Source organism: Hemicordylus capensis, chromosome 8, assembly GCF_027244095.1.
Source record: "Hemicordylus capensis ecotype Gifberg chromosome 8, rHemCap1.1.pri, whole genome shotgun sequence".
In the NCBI taxonomy this organism is placed as follows: domain Eukaryota; kingdom Metazoa; phylum Chordata; class Lepidosauria; order Squamata; family Cordylidae; genus Hemicordylus; species Hemicordylus capensis.
This window is the reverse complement of record NC_069664.1, coordinates 26,714,124-26,726,353: the sequence shown is the minus strand read 5'-3', so window position 1 is coordinate 26,726,353 and position 12,230 is coordinate 26,714,124. Positions and strand designations below refer to the sequence as shown.

At 48.3% G+C, this 12,230-nt stretch overlaps 1 protein-coding gene across 9 annotated transcripts in view; it reads left to right on the top strand.

The window, feature by feature from the left end:
- Positions 1 to 12,230, top strand: part of GRAMD1B (GRAM domain containing 1B) — a 245,211-nt gene that overhangs the window by 163,136 nt on the left and 69,845 nt on the right. Inside the window, exon 1 of one of the 9 annotated variants that reach the window (XM_053269627.1) lies at positions 3,197 to 3,716. The exons of 7 other annotated variants lie outside the window; for them this stretch is intronic. In XM_053269627.1, the coding sequence (XP_053125602.1) occupies positions 3,376 to 3,716 (341 nt within the window). In that variant the 5' untranslated portion in view covers positions 3,197 to 3,375. Of the gene's footprint in view, positions 1 to 3,196; positions 3,717 to 8,193; positions 8,344 to 12,230 lie in introns of those variants that run through there. One more of the 9 variants, XM_053269631.1, reaches the window with a different exon arrangement.

Sequence of the window (12,230 nt, the reverse complement as noted above, 5' to 3'; positions counted from 1 at the left end):
CAGAAAAGTCTTCTTTAGCCTTGATCCCTGAGGTCCTCTCCCATTGTGAAGTTCCGTGTACCATCCTTCCCCAATGGGCAAATCAACTTATCTGCTTTATAGCTTAGCTCTTTTGTGTTCTTTCACAGCAGGAAGGTTATGGGCTGCCACTGTCCAATCCAGACAGGGAGGCTATGCCAGCCAGATCCAAACCAAAACCTAGCATGATGATGAGGATGGTGATAAGGATAAGCCTTTATTTAGGTTTTTTTTAAAGTGTTCAGGGTATTTCACAGCCAACCCTGTAAAATAGGCCAGTATAATCACCATACTGGACGTGGAGGGGGCAGGGCTGAAATAACAGTAGCATATCTAAGGTCACCAAGTGAGTTAATATCTCAGGTAGGATTTGAACTTCCCAGCTCAGTCTCTTCAATACTGTTCCATACTAGATCCCTGGTGTAAACCATAAAACCAGAGAAAATCTTCAGAAAGTACCTAACTAGGACAGCAAGACAGTCCTGTGCGGATGCACATAAATCACCATGAGAACCAGGATCCCATGACGGGTCCCTTGCAGTCCTTCCCTCCCGTTTCCATTACAAATATTTTGTAGCATCCTTCCTAACATGTACCATCTCAGGAGCAAAATGTGTTGCTTGCACTGATTGCTTCCCCCCTTACTGCCTCTCCTGGCAATCTCTTTGACCTCCAAAGTGTTCTTTAAAATGGCACTTGGCTGCATGCTCAGCACCTGACGTCTCCCTTGTCTCACCTCCCCCTTTTAACTTTCTGAATGTGTGGTTCTGCAGTACTGCTTTGTCCCAGATTTCACCAGGTTTGCAGGTCTCCTGACCCATTTACAGCTCCCTTCTCCGTGACAATTGGCTCACCAGAGGAAGGCTTGGCACCCTAGCGAGGGTTGCAAGTTAGAAAAGCAAGTGGGATTGAGATGCATGCATCTAAAACCAGAAGAATACTCAGACTGAGACTATGTCATGGCCAGTTTCCAGTTAGATGTGCTGTACTCCAAGACTAATGGTGCAGCAGGGAAATGACTTGACTAGCAAGCCAGAGGTTGTCGGTTCGAATCCCCGCAGGTATGTTTCCCAGACTATGGGAAACACCTATATCTGGCAGTAGTGATATAGGAAGGTGCTGAAAGGCATCATCATCTCACACTGCACGGGAGATGGCCATGGTAAACCCCTCCTACCAAAGACAACCACAGGGCTCTGTGGGCGCCAGGAGTCGAAATTGACTTGATGGCACAACTTTACTCTAAGGCAGAGGTTCTCAAACTTGGGTCCCCAGGTGTTGGACTACAACTATCCCCAGTGAGTGGCCTTTGGCTGGGGATGATGGGAGCTGTAGTCCAACAATATCTGGAGTCCCAAAGTTGGGAACCCCTACTCCTAGGAAATACTGTCCATCCTTTAACTACCAAAGCTTGTCTCTACATTAAAAATTAATGTTCTAATTAATAATAATGCTTATAAGAAGTAATTAATGTTGGCTTATACCCCATTTTTCAACCAGCTCCCAAAGCAACTTACAGTTTAAATCAGGCCTGCTCAATTTAGCCCTCCCCCCCAGCTGTTCTTGGATTACAACTCCCATAATCCCCAGCCACAGTGGCCAGTGGTCAGGGATTATGGGAGTTGAAGGCCAACATCTGCAGGAGGGCCAAAGCTGAGCAGCTCTGGTTTAAATCAACAAAAAGTGCAATATATTAGGTACCCTTTATTAAGGCGAGTTGCTTATGAGGATCTCTTCTGTTCCCCTAGGCTAGGCTTCTCAAACTTGGATCCCCAGATGTTGTTGGATGGCAGCTCCTACCATCTGCTCTGACAATGGCCAAAGGCTGGGAATGCTGGGAGTTGTAGTCCAACAACTGGGGACCCAAGGTTGGGAGCCCCTGCAGGATGTAGTCCAGGCTGCTCCTTCCAAAGGAAAGAGGCTGAGGTTGGTGACAGAGATGCCCCCACCCAATAGCATAGCATCTGAGTAGCACCATGGACAGTTTTAGCTCCTAGGACAACCCTGGCAATGGATGGGGTGGGTCTAAGCCTTCCCCAGCCCAGTTCTGCAGGTATTGTGAGAGAATAAGGAGTAAGGAGAGGAGTGGAGAGTGGGCACCTTTTCTGGCCAGTGTAGTGCAGATGATGACTACTTGACATTTGTGTGGATCATCAATACTGGGTGGGGACAAGTGAGAGCAACCTTGGCCTTTCTTATGGATCTTCCCTAGTTTTCCATGGGTCTGGAGTTCTCTCTCCCCCCCCCCTTTTGACTGCCTTGTTTGGGGGGCGATGAGCTAGAGTTTCAAACAGCCCTTTAAGATGCTCTGTGTTTAGTACAGGACCTATCAGAGCAAAGTTACAAAATCTCTGCTCTCTGGAGTTGCTTGGTAATACTGGGGTATTGCTCCAGTCCCCAAAGTAACTGGGAGGGAGTTGCAGGTGCTGTTGTGTTTTAAACTTTTGTTTAAACCTTGCCCCCCTTAAAAAAAAATTGAGCCCCCGAACTCAGCCCAGGTGCCTGTCAGAGTGAGTGCTTCTGATCTTGTGCAGAGTGCCTTTCCTTGAGCGTTTGGCACCCCCAACTTTGTTGCTCACCCAGCTGGGAGGAGGGGTCAAGGCTTCCTTGGGGACAGCTTTCTCAGCAGCACCCAGTTGCCCGGCCCTTCCCCAGGGGGCTTCCTCCCAAATCAGCGTCGTGGCGAGAATTGCAGGCTTGCAGCCTGGTAGACCCCAAAGCTTACGGAAGCTCGCCCGCCCTGTGTGGATTTGCAGCGGGGCACGTCCAGCATCTTCAGCCTGCGGCTAGGCAGCCTCACGCGGCAGCCAGCCCGGCTTCCAACCAAGGGGCCGCCTGGTTCCCGAGTAAGCGGGCGAGCCAGGCAGGGGTGCAGCACAGCAGCCCGGCCGCCCCTTTGCACGCTGCCTCGGCCATGGCTCCCGAGCGCGCGCCTTGGACTGCAGCAGCCGCCGCCGCCGCCGCCGCCTCCGGAGTCCTGGGGCGCCGCCGTCCCTCCCCTCTGCCGCTCTCCGCGGCGCGGGCATCCCTGCTGCCTCCTGCCTGCCCCGCTCCGCCGCCTCTGCTCTTCCTCCCGGCTGGCTCTCCCGTGGCCCGGCGGCGGCGGGCGCCTTTAAAGGGCGTGCGCACGGCTGGCCCGGCGAGTGGGCAGGCGAGGCGCGTCGCTCCGGGGTCGCCGCCGCCGCGTCGATGCGAAGGCTGGAGGGTGGGGAGGCTTAGCTGGAGGAGCCGCCCGGAGCCCGCCGGCGGGGCTTGGCCACCCGCCGCCGCCGCCGCCCCAGCATCTGGGGCGCTGCAGCAAAAGTAGCAGCTGCTAGGGCCGGGGAGGCAGGCGGGCGGGCGCACGGAGGCCATGGCATGATCTCCGCCTCGCTGGCGTGCCCGGGCTGCCCGCGCTCCTCCGCAGCAGAGCCTGCTCCCCGCCGCCAGAGCAGCAAGAGCCGCGGCGGCCGGATCGGCAACGGCGGCGGCGAGGGGGCACCCTGGGCCCGAGCAGCGCTGCCCGCCCGCCGCTTTTCGTCGACCGCCTTCCATGGTGGGACCGTGCGCCTGCCCGCCACCCTCCGCCGCCTGCCCGGCCTCTTCCAATATGTCCTGGGAGCCGCCGCCGCCGCCGCTCCGGAGTCGCCAGTGGGCAGCCAAGGACACCGGCACCGGCTTCTTGTGACTGTACTGATGAAAGGCTTCAAGCTCGCCTGGTAAGGGGCGGCCGCGGTCCTTCCCCCCCGGGGCCCTGGGTTGGGCTGCATCGCCCAGGCGGCTTCAGCAGCACCCGCGGCCGGCCGAGGGGAGGAAGGGAGGCGGGAGAGAGACCCCGGCGGCGGCGGCGGCGGCGGCAGCGGGAGGAAGTGGGCGCCACTGCAGCCCCAGCTGCTGCGGTTGCTGCTGCTGCGGGGAGGCTTGCGCGGAGCTTCACTGCAGTGTGTCAATGGAGCCGGGGCGGGGAGAGGAGCCGGGAGGCCGCGCAAAGCTGCCCCCCCCCGCCACACCCCTCTCTTCCCCAGCCAGCCGCCCAGGGGTGCCGCCGTGCATGAGGCCTGTGTGCCTCTGCTGTGCCCCTCCCTCCCTGTTCCAAACGGGGCGCCTTCTCATCCGCCTCTCTCTTTCTTTGGGTGTATTCGAAGTTGGGGGCATGCATGGGCAGCGCTTTCGGGGCTGATGATCCCCAGATGTGCCTTCCATAAGGCCAACTGCTGTGGGCGTAGGAGCGGGCATGCAGGCTTTTGAGTTACATAAAACTCTTTGCCAGGGAGGATGGAGAGAGGGGGGGAGAGCACCATCCCCTGTGTGCATGAGGAGAGAGACGGGCGGTTAGAAATGCAGTATTTCTAACAATGATCTCTCTGCTGCATCATGCCTGAGAGGTAGGGCGCTCTCTTTCTGTGTCTCTTAAATGTTCCTGGAGAGAGCAGTTCTGTGTCACTTGAAAGCTTAGACATTCCCCATCATGCTCACAGTCAGAAGACTGGCCAATAAGATCCTTCGCTCTTACCTATTGCCTTCTGGTCTGAGGGTACCATGATGTAGCAGCAGCCTCAGGTCTGGATCTGGTTGGTGCCCGGATGGGGGACTACCTGAGGACCCCAACAAACACCACCCTGAGCTCCATCATGGAAGCAATGCAGTGAAAACAACCCGTAAAATAAACTAGTCGTTCCATCGGAAGGAAATTCCTGACTGGGGTGATAATTCAAGAATGTCCACTTTGGGGGCATGAACTGCTTAATATATCATCGGAGCTGGTGGTGAAGAGACCAAGGGACAAACGACATATGCCATTAAATGTGCCTTCTAAAGATGTGTTTTGTTTTGTTTTTACATTTCTATCCCGCTTTTCCTCCGTGGATCATGAATTATATACCATCTTCCATGATGGAGCTCAGGGTGGCGTTTGTTGGGGTCCTCAGGTAGTCCCCCATCCGAGCACCAACCAAATCCAGACCTGCGGCTGCTGCATCATGGTACCCTCAGACCAGAATCCATCTAGGCACTGATCATCTATATCAGCTTATCTTCAGCGAGATGTATAGGAATGGATTAAAATAATGCTGAAAGGCTTGTCATTTAGATTTCAGTATCGTTAACACAGTTGGACAATACGTGTGTGTTTGTATATACACCCCCAAATCACTTTGGATAATGTATCATTACATTAATGGAGTTACTATGGCCCTTCCTGCCAAAAGTAATTAGAACTTACCCAATAGAGGGGTTTCCTCATTTCACTGGAACATGACTTGAGGTTTTTCAAAGATACAGGCACTGGACTTGCTTTACTAAGGTCATGAGCTGATAGATTCACTTAATTCCGTTTTCCCATTCCTAAAGATCCTAATACCACCCATTTGCATCAATGACTTAAGAGAATACTGTGAAGTGCAAGTGTGTGAAGTGATCCTTCGGTCAGTGGGGTGGGGCAGGGTAGGAGAACACAAATATGTTCTTACAATAACTCAATAACTCGGGGTGGTCATGTTTTATATAAACATTCAGTGGACTCTTGTAGTGGTGAACATAGAAGTCTGCTGAGAATCGGGTGGGTGGGTGGGTGAGGCTTCCCACAATGCACTGTGCTGCCAGAAGAAGGGAAAATCTCATTATATCACAGCTGCCCTCTGATTGGGCACAAGGGGGAAGGTGGTGGGGGAAGCCCCATTCAAGCAAGTTATCATAGAGTGGGCTGTGCGGAGAGGCACATTCACAGATTACAACCCTTCAAGCTGTAGTGCTTTCTAACAAACATGGCAGCCGGCTCCCATGATCTGAAAACACAGTGGAAAGCGGGCACATGTTCGACAACCCTAAGTATGCGGGTGGGGAGGGGGCTGCAGTGCACTAATCTGGGTAAAGACTGAGGGTTAGAAGCAGGATTACCTAGATTTGGGCTACCAAGGTTTAGGGATTTTTCCCTGGTTCACATGAACATGCAAGCTTGGGTTAGGGGCAGACAACCCAGGTTTAGATGCTTGTGAGAAGAGGCTTAGTTTGTATTGAAGGATAGATGAAAATTGCATCACAGGCAACCATCTTGAATTGGACATGGGAGAGGAAGGGACTGATTTATAAGCCTTTTAAATGTTTGACACCTTAATTTCTGTGGATGTTTGCGAATACATATGCAAAAAGGACAAGAGTATATGCTCTTGAACAAACAGTTGGTAGATGTATTGATGTTTAAATAAACTTGCAGGCTTCCTCTGTTTTGGAGGGTTTTGAAATTTTCAATTGTGCTTAAGTACCACGCTGGTATGCTCTTGAATGAATGAAGCGTTGGATTGGGGTTGGAGAGTTGCATAATAGCTTAGCAATACTTCTTGGCAAGCAAGACTTGCATTACACATTCCACGAGTAGTAAAACCGTAGCAGGCTTGAGTGCCCACTCATAAAAAATATTTTCCCTTAATTATGTAACTGTGCTGTTTGTTTGCATTGAAACATATATTTAAAATGATTGGTGCTGCAGACTGTCTAGGATTGTGATACACACACACACACACACACCCCCTTCTGGATCAGAGACTAAGGAGGATTGGGCACAGACAGGGTACAGCATTCAGAAAAAGAGATGCTGACGGTACAGCAGGGGTCAGTCTTTCCACTGAGAATAAATGTGCTCAAAGGATGCTAGGGGGCACTGTCTCCCCATAAGTGGCCGCTCTCCAGTGAGTCATACAACTTTGGTCCTCACCACATATGTTAGAAGCCAGCTTCTCTTCCTTCTTGTTGTAGAAATGTGGTTCAGTGTGGCCTGGTTAATTTTCCACGATTGCCTTCTTTGCTTTCCACACTGAGTAGGAGAAGCAATTCTTATTATAAAAGGCTGCTGCTGTCATGTTGGTTGCAGAGAGACTTGGGGAATAGTGTGAAGGGGGCTGTGGATACAATTCACCAGGGACTTTCCTGCACAAGCCTAACTGAAATGGAGGTACATTCTGCTGTTGTGTATCTCCTATTATTTCTGTGGGGGTTGTGCCAGAGGAGTTTCCAGTGATTTGGGGGCCTTTTTTAATTTTTGCTGGAATGCTTCAAGTTGTGCAGAAGTGTTGTGTAGTTCCTATTGAACATACATCTTTGGACTTGGAGCAAAAATAAAATAAACCCTCTCAACTTTCTGGAGTTGGTAAGATAGACAAGAGCGTAAGTGATTTTTCTGCTCAGTTCTAAATCTGAATGCCCCTGGACAAAGAAATATTTCACGGCTTAACCTGCCTAAAAGGGTTGTTGTGAAGATAAAATTGAATAACCCTGTGTATGCTGCTTGGAGTTCCAGGAGGGATTATGGGACCAGTGTTAGCTCTAATTTGTTTCATTGGTGTGCGGAATAAATTTTGTTCTAGTGGCATTATCAAGGTGGTATATGCGACGTGCATTCAGAATGGGGCCTTCCTAATTCAATCTGAAATTAACTGAGTGGACATCAAAAAAACGTGTGCGTGTGCGTGCACATGCACACGCAGAGAGAACACAGTATGACACACAAATGTGATAAATAACTAGTCTCTCCAGTTACAAGAAGTTGTCTATTGATTCTGTGGTTCCTCTCTTTTTATTAAAAGTATGAACTAGAACTGTTGAAATTTGTATGGTTAAATGGCACTTTTATCACATGCCAAATTCAGAGCATGTGAATGTGTTGTCAAGTTTATTAGCCATAGTGCATTTCCACAGCAAGCAAAAATGGTTTTGTAAAAGCTTTTTGAGACTCCTGAGGAAGATACATCCTTTGATTTTCCTCTTTAAAGTGCAATAAAATAACCCACCTTTAAAAGGAGGCAAAACCAGTTCTCCAGTTTGATCTGCCTGTTATCCTTGTTGGTAACTTATGCATTATTCCTGGTTCTTTTGACAGGGATTTTCTTTATGGGACTATTGACACAAATTTTCTGATCTTGAGAGTAAACATTGTTTCTAGCATTGAGGAGCCTGAATGTTTCGGCTTGGCCTCAACTTCCGCAGATGATCTCTGAGGAAGTTAGTTGATTCTTACCTGGGGAGTTCTGAGCTGGTAATTTTCCTGTTTGACATATGCAGTTGATCTTGTCAAGGATCCTTGAGGAAAGACCAGGCCCCAGCGGTTGCTGCTGTTTGTGGAGAGTGAACATTTCCGTTGGAATGTGGCAGTTGGAGCTCAGGTCAGGATCTCTTTCTCGTTGCTAGGTTTCGATTTCCACCAGCTGGTCAAAAAGGATGACCAGTGTTGTGGATTGTTCCAAAAACTCACTCTCATCTGAGACCCGACGCTAATTGTATCCACTGCAGTGAAGCTGATTTGGGCAGAACATTTTTATTTTCTTTCAGAGCTCAATTGTTGGACCTGCACATCAGGTACAGGGTTGGCAGAAAGGTACCTTGCTTGAATACCTTTTGAGGTCCTTCCTCTGGGTATTCCTACTTTCAGAGGTTAGGCTGGGGAGACCAAGGAAAAGGCCTATTTTTGTGGTGGCTCCCATATATGGAATGCACTTCCCAATTTTTTTTTAACCTGGCACCATCATTATTAGCTTTCAAGTGCCAGATAAGCTCTTCCCTACATCCCCTTCTAACTGGGCAAAGAGGCACCTTTTTAACATGGTGATTCTCTTTACCGAGCAGGGGGAGAGTAACTGGCCCTCTCCACCCCCCAGCACAGTACCTCCAGTGACTGTTGCTGCTGTCTATCTTGCGTTTCTCTTTAGATTGTGAGCCCTTCGGGGATAGGGAGCCATCTTATTTATTTATTATTTCTATATGTAAACTGCTTTGGAAACTTTGTTTCAAAAGCAGTATATAAATATTTGTTGTTGTTGTTCCCCTGTTCACTGAGGCATTTTGAAGGTCAGGCGTGTGTTCTGCTTCGTTATCTTGCTGCTGCCACTGTTACAAAAGAAGTTGTGTTAATTTTTCCATTCGGTGATGATGTGGCTTTATTGTGACCCACCGCGGAATTATCAAGCTGAAAGCTGGGATATAAATGCTTGAAAACAACAACCGTGTCACTGTGACAACCCAGGAGAAATCTTGGGAGGGTGGGAAGGGTTCGCTAAGCCACTTTCTAGGAAACTATGGGTTTGTCCTGTGAGGTTAGGTAGTATGATGATAAAAGTTTTTATTATTGATTTGAAGTTTTGAAACTAGATGCAAATCTGGTGATGCCAGCCTGCTGCACGCTTATGAAATGAAGATGTAAGAGTAGTGGAAGAACATGGTACTGCTCATACTGCTGTGATCGTGTGTGTGTGTCCACACATTTGTATGTGTTTGGGGGGAAATCAGAGTTTCTTTAGTGATGAATGGAGGGAAACACTAATCAAAATGTGCTACTAACTGGTTCAGCCGAAGGCTATATTTTATCTTTTGTGTTTATGAATTGCCTCTTTTAAAGTGCCTAAGGCAATGCACTATAAAAACACTAAGAATATATCATGGACCACTAGGGTTCAACAACTTTGCGGCAGCCAACTTCCATGCTTTTTGCAAGTGAATTGATGGGTTCAATGGACACCCCCCACTTTGGCCTGTGCTCTCCATGGGGTGGGTGAGATGGTGGTATGGGCCCAGCTCTTAAAATATCTGTTAAAGGTGCAGCAATAAGTTATGCCCACTTGAACAGCTCCTGGGGAAATGCTACTTTTTGGCTTGTGTTTGAATGAACATAGCCAAGCCCTGTCTGCTGCAAGAAATAAGTATGTCGTGGGGTGGTGTTTACTAGTATAACATCCTGCATATAATGTTAGTCAGGTGTTTCAGGGACAGTATTCTGCTGTTGTGGCCGATAGGGCAGCCCAAATGCTTATATCCAGAGCGGTGGTCATAAATATTTGTCTCTACCTCTCTGCCTGCAGTGTTGGGGCAACTTCGTAGCAATGCCTGAGCACCAGCATAATTTCAGATGTTTCTGAGTTGCCGAAGGGACAGCGGTCTTGGCAGTAAGTTTCTTGACAGCTCATGGATCTAGGTTTTGCCAGACTCGGGGAAGGTGTTCTGCTGGCAGAAGTCCCAGGTTCAATTCCTGGCATCCTCAGATTAAGGGCTGAGGAAGACCCCTGTCTGAAATGCTGGATCGCTGCTGCTGGTCAGTGTAGATCATACTCACCTAGCTGGACCAATGACCTGACTTGGCATTAGGCAGCTTCTTGTGTTCACCCTGGACACCTCTCCTCCTCTCCCCACCTTCAGCCAAGTGAATTCTGATCTCCTGCAGCTGTTTAAAATTGCACAGTGGGCTTTGATTAAATGACACTACCAACGTTGCCCAGTCAAATGGAGGGCAGCTCCTAGGAATTCTAGAAGCTTCCGTTCCAGTGGGCCTTAAGTAAAGATGTCACTGGATCTCTGGCTGGCTCTTTCTCCTCCACTAGTAATAAGACACAGAGAGAAATGAACACACACAAGGACTGTGCTGTGCTGCGGAACTGCTCTACCTGGCTTTGGTTGGCTGTTGACCATAGTGCAGTTGCTATTTTCTATTCAGGTGCAATTTGTTTGGAATCTAGCTCCCCAGTCGGGAAAAGTTCAGAATAATACAGCAAAGATGATGGAGGATTTAGCACAGGCAGGATTCCAAGTGTCAGTCAGTTTTGAAGTCAGAGAACTGGTGTAGCGTAGTGGCTGTGAGCAGAGAAGGCTCCCATCCCCCCATAATTTCAAATCTTGCCTCGGTAATAGACTCACAAGTAAACTTAAGTATGCCGCTAGTACTGCACCCTGCTAACTGAGCAAAGAGGCACCTTTTTAAAGTGGTGATTCTCTTTATTTAGCAGGGGGAGAGCAACTGGCCCTATCCATCCCTAACACAGCATCCCTCCAGTGGCTGTTGCTGGTGTCTATCATGTTTCTTTTTTAGATTGTGAGAGCCCTTTGGGGACAGGGGACCATCTTACTTATGTATTATTTATTTTTCTATGTAAACTATTTGGAGAACTTTTGTCAAAAAGTGGTATATAAATATCTGTCATATTCGTAGTGGCACTTCTTGTAGTTTAGGCCTCAATAGAAACAAGCCTCACTTGTGATCTCTGCTTCCTTGTCCTGTTGAAATAACTTCAAAACAAATCCCAGCGAGGCAGTAGTTTAGGTCTCAATAGAAACAATGGTTTCATTTCCCACTACAAGCTTTCTTCAGAAAAACTGGGTTGATTTCATCATTGCCGAGTACTGTTGTTGCTAATTGCCATTATGCTTCTAAGTTGTGTGATCTACTTCTGAGCTTTGCGTAGAAATGTCACAGACTGTAGCTCTTGAATTACATTTCTTTAATTTGAAATATTCATGCCGCACCCCTCAAATGCACTACTGTTCAAGGTGGACCTCTTGGCCCCACTAGTCGACACTCCCTACCCACGTGTACATAATATAATCAGCCGTGGATAACGTTTCTTGCATCTGATGGTGACTTTAGTCCATGAATGCTGATGCCACAATAAATCTGTCCTCAAGGTCCTACAAGACTTTGTTATTAAGAACCCAGTCATTCTGTTTTAAGGTACAGAACTGCAGTAATGCTCTAAATCCAAAGGATGTTTATTTCTGGATTGCCTGTGAGAAGGTGAGAGAGCCTCCCTGTATAAATAAATTTAAAACCCTCTGCTTCTTCCTTTTAGCTTTGTACTTGCTAGGCTACGCAAATGGTGCCGGAAGCCTGAATATTCTCTCTTGCTTGTTTTGTGCTTCTGATTTCCATTTGGACTGTTCTAGGGGTGTGCTGGAGTTATCGACTCAGCAGTTTCTGGTTCAGCAACCTTTACTCTAGAAGACTCTCTTCCCTCCACTGGGCACAAAGTTGCATGTGGCTGCACAAATTCAGTGGGCCTAGTAAAAACAAAATTGCCTCTCTTTTTATGATTACCCCAAACCTGGGTTCTAGTACAGTCACAGAAGATTATCTCGCTGTTGACAATCTGTGCTTAAGCATCCTTTTCCCAGTTCTGTGAAAATTGTATTTGTTTTGCAACTGTGATATTGGGGGGGGGGGGAAATCCTGCTAGTTTGCATAATTTATACAGAGAATAATGGTATTCCTTGGAATTTTGAAAAATTGGGTTTTCCATTTGTCCAGAGTCACAGCCCTGCCTGCTCTACATTAGCACTTAATTGACTACATCTGTGTGCAGATTGTTTACCATGGAGAAATGTTCACACTTTGTCAATCTCACATGGCAATACAACCTTCTGATTATGCCCCCGGGTGGTAGGATTTAATATTCACCACGTTCTGGCACTTGAAACATTTTTGT